At 42.3% G+C, this 9966-nt stretch overlaps 1 protein-coding gene across 1 annotated transcript in view; it reads left to right on the forward strand.

The window, feature by feature from the left end:
- Positions 1-9966, forward strand: part of NOTCH2 (notch 2) — a 96526-nt gene that overhangs the window by 32526 nt on the left and 54034 nt on the right. The window contains exon 5 of the mRNA XM_009320694.1: positions 6007-6129. Within this exon, the coding sequence (XP_009318969.1) occupies positions 6007-6129 (123 nt within the window). The remainder of the gene's footprint in view (positions 1-6006; positions 6130-9966) is intronic.

The raw sequence follows: 9966 nt of genomic DNA on the forward strand, positions 1-9966 counted from the left end.
AAATGCTCTCTTTTTGGACACCTTTGTCTTGAAGTGTTGGCTCCAATGACCTTAAATGTACATTGCCAACCTTAGCTAGTGCCTGCACAACAACTTTCTGGGTTGTCTGAGCAAGCATGTGACTTTGAAGAACTTAGTAAAGTCGATCTTAAAATAGAAGGATGTCTCATCTTTATTTTTCTGTGAAAGCAACCATTTCTAACTATGCTTGAAGAAACAGTGCTTGAACATACAGGGTCTTGGAAAATGCCATATTTTAACTAACAGTTGCTCTCAGGGAATTTATTGCTTTTCTGCTTTGCATCTTTTTAAAATGAAATTGTAAACTAAGTATCTCTGGATTAACAGGCTTGATCAGAAATTCAGAATTTTCTTAAAGTCAGATCTGTTTAGCCAGTTCAAGGAGTTTAAGATATCATGCAGAAGCAGTGTGGTGGGGGGTAAGAGAAGAGGAAGATGAAGTTTGAAGGACTTGATCCTGTAAAGCTGATAAGACAGTTTGCTTTCATGATTCTCTTACAGGGGTACGAGACTGGGTAGGAGCACATTTTCCCTTAGACAAGCATGTGGGCTGGCTAAACTATGGTCAGGAAATGAAAATGAGATTACTATAGTAACAGTTACACACCCACACTGCTCACACACGTTTTGGATTATTAGCTGCTTTTTTGGACTTGTTACACAACGTGTGTAGTGGGGGTGAGTTAATGCGGCTTTGAGAGCCTTCACTTCTGTATTTCCTGTATTTGTTTAAGTTGGCCATCTTGTTTTGCTAGCTTGATTTTTTTAAAACTAGTCATTTAAAAAACAGCAAAAAAAGGGAGAGGTTGGAGAGGCCAAAATGCTTACATTAAATTCTTTGATAAAGGCAAGGCACCCAGCCATTTCTTCCCCCTTAGTGAAGCATGCAGAGCAAAATTTCTGAAGTGTTAGAAAAGGTTCTGTCTGGGAAGGAAAGGTCAACGGAAAGAGAAGAGAAATGGTGGCCTGTCACGCCCAGGGAAGATGTGAACAAGGCCTTCTCATCTGGAAGAGAGTGCCAAGATCATGGACTAGAAATTCCTCTTTAGACTCCCTCTCTGAATTGGAGCAATGCCGATGATATTGTGACTATAAATGGAATTGCTCTAGCCCTTCCTTCTGGACGGCCTTAAGATGTTACCATGGCTCAGTGCTATGGCCGTAGAGGCAGGAGGCGGTTACATCTTGAACTGCTGGTGTCGTGGTTTAAACCCAGCTGGTAACTAAGCACCACACAGCCGCTCGCTCGCTCCCACTGGTGGGATGGGGGAGAGGATCAGAAGAGTAAAAGTGAGAAAACTCGTGGGTTGAGATAAAGACAGTTTAGTAGGTAAAGCAAAAGCCGCGCACGCAAGCAAAGCAAAACCAGGAATTCATTCACTGCTTCCCATGGGCAGGCAGGTGTTCAGCCATCTCCAGGAAAGCAGGGCTCCATCACGCGTAACGGTTACTTGGGAAGACAAACACCATCACTCCAAACGTCCCCCCCTTTCTTCTTCTTCCCCCAGCATTATATGCTGAGCATGACATCACATGGTATGGAATGTCCCTTTGGCCAGTTTGGGTCAGCTGTCCCGGCTGGGTCCCCCCCCACCTTCTTGTGCACCCCCAGCATCCTCGCAGGTGGGGTGGGGTGAGAAGCAGAAAAGGCCTTGACTCTGTGAAGGCACTGCTCAGCAATAATGAAAACATCCCTGTGTTATCAACACTGTTTCCAGCACAAATCCAAAGCATGGCCCCATACTAGCTACTATAAAGAAAATTAACTCTATCCCAGCCAAAACCAGCACAGCTGGAATGGTTTTTGGTATGATTTTGCATCTTGTGACCTGTGAAACTGCTCTGAAGAAACTGATTGTGCCCAAGCAGCAATTTAGGCATAATTAGGTTACTCCTGGACGGGCCCTGAAATGGGTTCTTGTTTCCTGTAGATGTTTTCTTCTTGACTTTTGAATGAATTTCATTTTTTGTAAATACAGATGCATGAGAACGAGAGCTTGAAAATGGGGGAAAAAAAACCTACAACCTGGAGTTACACGTCACAGCAGCTTTTTCTACAGTAGTGCAAGTACTGTTTATGTACAGTGTAGTCAAGCTGCTATTTTAAATTCTCAAGTTCCCATTTCACTTGTGGATTTACACAAACAAATCTTGCATTAGGTAATTCATGTAGTCATGTGTGTTAGAAGAAGTCAGCATTTGGTGGCAAGTGTAAGTGAAGAGTTATATATACTGTCAGTATTACATCTGTATGAAAGGTAACTTCTTATTTTCTTATCTATCTAGCATAATCATTTTTCCTCTGGGCTTTGTTGATTTAGGTAAAAACAAGATTGTAGACAAGTGAGCATGTTAGGTCAATCATAACAGTTGTAGTAAAAAAAACAAACCTGTGAAAGAGACTTAACCTGAAGCATTAGCAATTCCTTTAAATATAAGAATGAGCTCGTGGTTATAAATATTTGACAAAAAAGGAGTTCATTTGGCAACTAACCTTTAATGGAATGTTAAACAAGTCAATAGAGGAAGTTCTTAGCTGGGAAAGTGATTATTCATTGTTATCCATCAAAATAATTACCCATTAACTAAGATAAGGACCCTAGGGAATTCCAAGGGCTTGTTCAGGAAACGATCTGTCAGGCTGAAGCAGGCTGTTTATGAGAGCTGGAACACTTCCTGGGAAGAGGAAGTAACCTCACGCCGGTTTGTAGCGGAGCGTCACACTGCCCCGCGCAGTGAGCATCATGAATGGGGTCTAGCAGACATACTGAATTTCCTGCGGTGGGGAAGACCCTGCTTGCTGGGATTTAGAGATGAGCTGCTTCCTGTGGGGTGTGAGGTTCTGCATGGCGGCAGTCTTGGGGTACCGGATGGTGTGCATGCCTCCCTGCTCCGGGTGAGCTGGTTCTCTTACGTCGAGTAGCCCGTCTTACGTTTATTTCAAGAAGCTGAACTGTCGGAGTTGCATGCAGGCAACTGCTGTTGGGCACCTGGTATGCAGAAACTTACTTCTGTGTTAAAATGATGCAGGTCAGTTCTAGCACTCTGTGTCGAGATCCCTAACTTCTTGTCAGCAGGCCCTAAATCTGGCAATAACTTGATATTTTCATTTGGGTATAATTTCCTGCCTCCGTGCATAATTGGACCTGCAGAAAGTCTGAGGCGTCATTTACAGGTTGAAATAAGGCTGAGGGTTAAGATTTGGAGGGCATTGGATATAGCACCCTGGAATGGGCTGGAGATTTTAGATGACATAGGAGTAGTTATCTGCCTGTATACCTCTGTGTACTAGAGGAGGAACAGCATGCTGTTAGCAGTGGGAACACTTATCCCCTTGAGGTTCTCATTCCTTAGTTTGCCATGCTTGGAGATACGGAGCAAAAGTCAGGATATGTATTGCAAACTGTTCTCCTGGAGGGAGAAAGCAAAGGACAACATGTGAGTCCCAGCACAGGGGGGAACAGGAAACAGCGTCAGGTGTCCAAATACATCAAAACAGTGAAAACTCTGGCTTTCTGGAAAAGAGTCAGGTTATGTAACTGCAAAATCAGATCCTGGGACCCGGCTTAAGAAAAGCTCATGTGTCTCAGAGCAACTTCACGCTTGTCGTGCTCAAACGTAGGTGCGTTGGCCCAAACAACCATGACTCTAAAGAACTGGTTTTACGAGTGAAAGCTAAACTTCACTAGGACAGTTTTATTTACGCATTAATCAGATCACGATATGGCGGTGTAAGTTCGACTTGAAGAGGACACAGAAATCATGCCTCTACAGCTTTTAGATGTTCTGAAACTAAGCCAAAGTTGTTCTTCAGAGTAAGACAAATTTAAAGGGAATTAGGGAGTTGGGAAGTTACCGAAAAGGAAACTTGTGTTTTCTTCAGCTGTGCGCTCAAAATAGTGTTGTCTTCACCATTTCAATCCCTCCTGATTCCCTTTCCCTTGGAGATGTCTTTTGACTGAGCACACTTGGCTGTGTGTCGTTTCTCTTGAACCTTTTACTACATCGCTTTTTTTTTTTGTAAGCTCTTTTTTGTTTCTATTCTATTGTCACTAGTGGTATCCTCCAGCTTTTAGTGTGGGATTAATGGTTTTCTACATTTGCATGAGATGCTTGAGGACCAGCTCTTAGGTGGTTGAAATGTGAAAATGTACAATGGCATGGTGAGGTTTTAGTATTGGGGTGACTTCCATGCTTTGTTATTACTCAAAATCATTGGGCCACTTCAAATTTGTGTGCAGTACAGTGAGATATTTTTAAATAAATGCCTGCTGTCAGGAATTTGTTTACTAGAAAGTAGGGTAGGTCTTCATATTGTCTGAGCTGAAAGGATAGGAACTTAAACCTTTCGAGTTTGTGGTTCTGGGTGCATTTCCATGCTGATCACATTGCTGGCATGAGTGCAATCTGTGGTCAGTGGGATGATTCTCCTCAAGCTGAAAAGCAATCTGATAGGACACCCCTGTGTTTTACAGCTGGGCCTTTGGTCATGCGTGGCAGCTTTATACAGTTTTAAATATAGTGATCTGATACTAATTGTATTCCTTGGTAGTTGTTCCTCCAGTGCCTTTGCCAGGAAGGCGTTGCTGTGATGATTAGGATGCAGACTAACCATGGTATATTTCCTCTTCTTTTTAATCTTCTGTACTGCCATGAAATTTACAGGATCTTGGATGAAGGTGGGAAAGGCTTTGAAGGGAGAGGGTAATAATGTGTCTTTTTTTTTTTTTTTACTGTTGAGTCTGTTCTTTGCTAATGGATGCTAATGCACTTGATACAGCTTAGCAACAGCACTCCTCTTCGGTTCTGACTCTTACCTGTAGTATTGGAGAAGTTCAACAGGAATGCATACGAATCATCTCAAGTCTCTTGAAAGTAGTGATAGTCCGGAGAAGCTGCTTCAGAACTTTACAGTCTGTCTCATCTGCCATACAGCACGATCTGCTGTGATGTTGCTTACATCAGATGTTGCTTACAGGGTCTATGTGACTTGACACAGATGTTATGGAAGCATCTGGAGCAGGGCATCAAAAGTAGAGGGGTTAAAGCATAATTTTGGATGAGAGGACTGTGTCATGTTAGTGTTACATTCCAAAGCAGTGAAGAGGCAGAGCTGATGTTTTAAATTAGCGCGTGTTCTCTGGAATCATTTACTTTGTCCACATTATCATACGTCCACTTGTGCTTTGATATATAACTCTCTCATCCAGCAGAAATGTCAGGTTTATTTAATGAAGCATGAAGTAAATCAGCAGCGGAAATCAAGGGGAAGATGGATTATTGATGACTCCCTTCCCTAATGTCCCCACTTCTTATCTGAAAGGAGAGGGAGATCTAGCAAGGATATTTTGCCAGTGTGGCTATGTTTGTTGTGGAGCCTTAATTTTCATTGGGGAAGGGTGTCTGGTTTCTTCTGCTTTTCAGTCAGGGCTTAGTGTATAAGCATCACTTGGGTGGTGGTTGATTTGTTGATTGACTGACTTGTCTAACACTGAAGAGGGCCAAATCAGGAATTCGGAAGCTCATTTTCAAAGTATAGAACATCTTTCTTTGACGTAGCCAAGGCATATGAACTATGCTGAGGTATTGATGAAATGAATGCCAGGTACTTTTTTGCCACGGGAAAAACTTGTCCTGGGTGGTGGGCAGTGATGAGTTTACCTCATAGTAAACTAAATCCCTTGGTCTTCACTTTGTTTGCTTTGAATGACAGTTCTCATTAGTCACTTAAAGAAAAAATACCCTTGTCTTTTTGGTGGTGAAACCGTATTTGGCCATCTACCCATGGTAGTAGTGTTCTAACTGTGTAATCTGACCTGCATGCTATCAGCAAAGTCATTCAGTGAAGTCTCTGGTCAGCGTGTTACACTGAGGTTCATCAGGATTAGGTTAACAGGGCAAGTATTTAGGAAAAAAAGAAGGATGAATTCTCTTCAAAAGAGGCTGGAAGCCCATTTCAGTGTGATGTGTTTCTGCTTTGTCCAGGTTTCGAGGGAAGTGTCTGTGGGCACAACGTTGATGACTGCCCCAATCACAACTGCCAAAATGGGGGTATATGCGTGGATGGTGTGAACACGTACAATTGCCGCTGCCCACCACAATGGACAGGTACGTACTATGGAAAACATTCCTGTATGGGCTGGGCATACTTTACGGGAATGAAATGCAGGACTTCTGGCTTTCGCCCAGTGTACAACTGGAGCTGTATATGGCTCAATGCAGCTCACATCTGTGACTTGTTCTGCAGTCTGGGGGGCAGATGTCACTGGAACCCTTACAAGAAAATTGTTTGCATCAAAGCCACCACAATGGAGGGCGATTTCCCATTGCACCAGGCAGTATTACAGGCTTATGTGCACATGGGTTTGACAGACACGTACCGTGATTCTTGAGCTGCAATGCAGTGCGACTGTCACGAGTTGCACTTCCGCTTGTATCGATTACTTTGTAAGAGGGATATGTGTTTTACAAAAGTACAAAGCATGGCTTCGCTATTACAGGTGTGTGCATTCATGGTGCTTTGCTGATACATCTTGAGGGTATTTTTAACCTGGGTAACAATCCCTGTGTAGATAACGGTAATGCTGCTGAAGATCAGGGCAAATCTGAACGAAGACATAGGTGGGAGAAAGGGAGGAAAGAGAATAAGCGTTATGTATGGGAAGCTTATGTTTTTGCTACTATTATTTTCCTGCTGTGACTGATTTTTATCTGGAGTTCTCTGACTAGCAAAGCTACTTTTGCTTCATAAATGAGTCTGCTTTACTCTGTAGGGGGAAAAAGTGTGAATTTCGAGAAAGTGTTATGCATGATGTAAGGAAGCAGCTTACAGGAAATTCAGTGTCGTCTTTAGTCACAAAACGTCTCCATACCTCAAAAATAAACAAATACCTCCGGTTTTGGGGTGGGTTTTTTTTTGAGTCATACTAGTCATTCTTAGCTGGCACACTTTTTCAGCTGAGTACAGTTTTGCCCTTCTTTCAAAATCATAGGTGAAAAAACAGCCCTAGAAATGGAAAACTGAGGTATGGACCCAATTTGCATTTTTCCTTTCATAAAGTAGATTGGGATACTTGTTTTGGAAGTAAGCTTGAACTAGCTCCTCAGGTTCTGAAGAACATTTAGCACATTTTTCTCTGTATCTCAAAAATACTATGTTTGAAACCAGAACGTCTGTAGTGATTGGTAGTTCAGACAAATGTACTGTGAGGAGTTTGACTACTAGAGACCAGAGGTTTCATGTTGTTCTGGCTTTTTTCCTCAGAGAGCATCATTCTCATTATAAACTGGTTGTCATTAACTGCGAAGGAGGCTGTCAGTTAAGAACCCTCATTAACTTTAAAACATTATATATTCTTAAATGGAGTTAAAACCACAGAAGTGAAATGCACCACTGCTTGCATAGCTCATATTTACACCTAGTTTCAAAGAGAAGATGAGTCCTCTCCTTAATGAGCAAGTACCCTTGCTTCTGTACTGCTTCTCTGTCTATATGTCCTTAAAGTCTGCAGAAAGTGAAACCTACAAAGGAAAACATGAAGAGAGCTTGGGTGTGGAGCCAACAACCCTTCAGTGACCCCTAAAATCTTGCTCCATGCCACAGAAATTATAAACCTTGTTATGGCTTCTAGCGTCTGTCAGTAGTAAATTAATCTCAGGCTTATTCCTGAAGCATAGAGGATATGATGGATCATGAGTGTGTACAGTGTGAGTATATAATCTACAAGGGATTATTTTGCTTTGTACAGGCATTGTAAACTTAGCTTGGCTTACAGGATTTGGGTGGATATCTGCTGTCAACTAGGGATGACTTCTGCAACTCACCTGGAAGAGACTTTGGTGGTAATAGGCTGTGATTCTGTTTGGTTTTGTGGTAGATTGTCCCTCTGATTAACCATTGAAGTTCTTTGCAATGCAGTTGTGGTGGTTCCCTCTCTGAACCTCTTATCGGCTCTGACTGACCAGCATTGGGGAAAAATCGTTAGGCCTGTGTTGTGGCCTAGTCTTGCGCCATCTGTCTTCTGTGCGAACAGTCTCTCCAGAAAACCTCACGTGCATGAAGGACGCTTCCCTTTGGTGAAACCCTGGAAAGAGAGAGGAACTCCTCAAGCCTTATGTTCTCATGGCTTTCTAAAACAATTTAATGGAATGGGCTTTCTGAGAATTTCCTTTGTTTATGGTGAAGTTAAGGTTATCAGCGCAGCAGTGGTTTTAGATGATGGCTTCTTAAGGCCACTGACTTTCCAGACTTCAAGAATCAGGTCAGTTTGGAACTAAAACTGGTCTCACCGTTTAGGAAACAGCAGCTTGGCTGTTTGAACAATGAACGTTAGAGCCTTTGGGGAACTGAACTGTCTTGCCTGAAATGAACAGTGCCGGTTTCGGTGTTCAAACTAAAACGTGAGTAACTTCAGAAGTAGCTATGCGTGTTCACATTGGCATATGTTTGTCACATGTAGGGTAGTAGCTCTGTGCGTCCACAGGATGCCTTAGTGATAGCCGTTCCTCTGCAGTGTAGCTGCTGATCTGAGTGTCTGTGGAGGCTGAAGGCTCACAACGGCAGTGGAGGCCTGTGTTTGGGGCCTTCTGTATGTTGCTTTGCTTGAAAGCCTGTGCAGTGAAAAGCTCTTGGCCAGCTGGCCTTTAAGAATTCATTTATTGTGTCTGTAGTATTCTTTTTGCCCAATAACAGTGTGTGCAAGTGATGTCCCATGACACCCCAAAATCCTGTCCAGCTCCACAGTGAATGGAGTCACCTGAATGCCTCTTGTTCTAATGTGGTCCTGCAGCTCAGCCCAGCAGTGACCCTGCTCCGTCATCTCAGTAGTGTTTTCTTAAAAGAAGCTTGTTTCTCTGAATGGACTTCAATCCCTTTCCTGCATCTTCAATTAGAGACCAAGAAAGTGCAGGGTAACAGTACACGTTCAGCTTGGAGACATGAGGTGTGACGCTGAGGCAGGGCACAAAATAGATGGAGGACTGCTAGAATAGTTTAGAGAGAGAGGTGGTTTTTTTCAAGATTAAACTGCAGCTGATGCTGACAGGAGTAAACTACAATAAAAAATTACTCAGCAATAACGAAATGTTGTATAAGTGCAGGTCCATCCTTTGCACAAACATGGCTTATAACATTATAAATCACCTCTAAGGTAAGTGAAGAGGGGAGAGCTGAGCAAACAACTCCTTCAGGGTCTGTCCTGATAAATGCTTATAGCGTTAAGTGTGGAACTGTGAGAGTGAACACTTCAGGAAATCAAAAGCTTCCAATGAGACCTTGAGGTTAGAGGACATTGTGTGCAGCTTTTAAAAAAAAAAAAGTCCCAAACACACATGTTTGTAAGTAAACGTCAGCCAAAACCGAAAGGATGTTAAACTTTCTAAAAATACTTAACAGTGTAGATGTGCTGTCTTCATAACAGTTCTTCTGCAGTCTCTTCTTTCAAATACTTACTTGTCGAGTAATCTTGGAGAAATTTAAATTGGTCTGTTTGCAGTTTTAGTCTTTATTTAATCTTTGTGCTGAGGATGATGATCTGGCATGTTTGTTAATATAGTTTGTGCTTCACGGCATAGAGAAACCAGTCCTGTTCCTTGCTAGAAAAATCAAGAAGCTCTACTGCATCCGAATAGTTTTGTGTAAAGTAATATTGAAGCATCCTTTACTGAAACAGAATCTGTCCCAATTCCTTTTGGTAACCATCTGCCTCTTGTAATTCCCTGACAGGTGGTAGGCTGAACTATGTAACTGTGCATTTTCTTAAAAATGTTTTTTCTGCTTGCTACTAGAATCTAGCTTTTGAGAGACTGTTTGCTTTTGGTCTAATTTCTGACTCCTCAAACAGAGCTCACTGCTCCTTTTTTGTTGAAGTGCATGCCTTCTCTTTCTCACTTTACTGCTTTTTCCAGAAAGATAAAAACTTGTCTTTCAGAAACAATGTGGAGAAA

The sequence above is a fragment of the Pygoscelis adeliae genome, unplaced genomic scaffold, assembly GCF_000699105.1.
Source record: "Pygoscelis adeliae isolate BGI_AS28 unplaced genomic scaffold, ASM69910v1 Scaffold402, whole genome shotgun sequence".
Classification (NCBI taxonomy): domain Eukaryota; kingdom Metazoa; phylum Chordata; class Aves; order Sphenisciformes; family Spheniscidae; genus Pygoscelis; species Pygoscelis adeliae.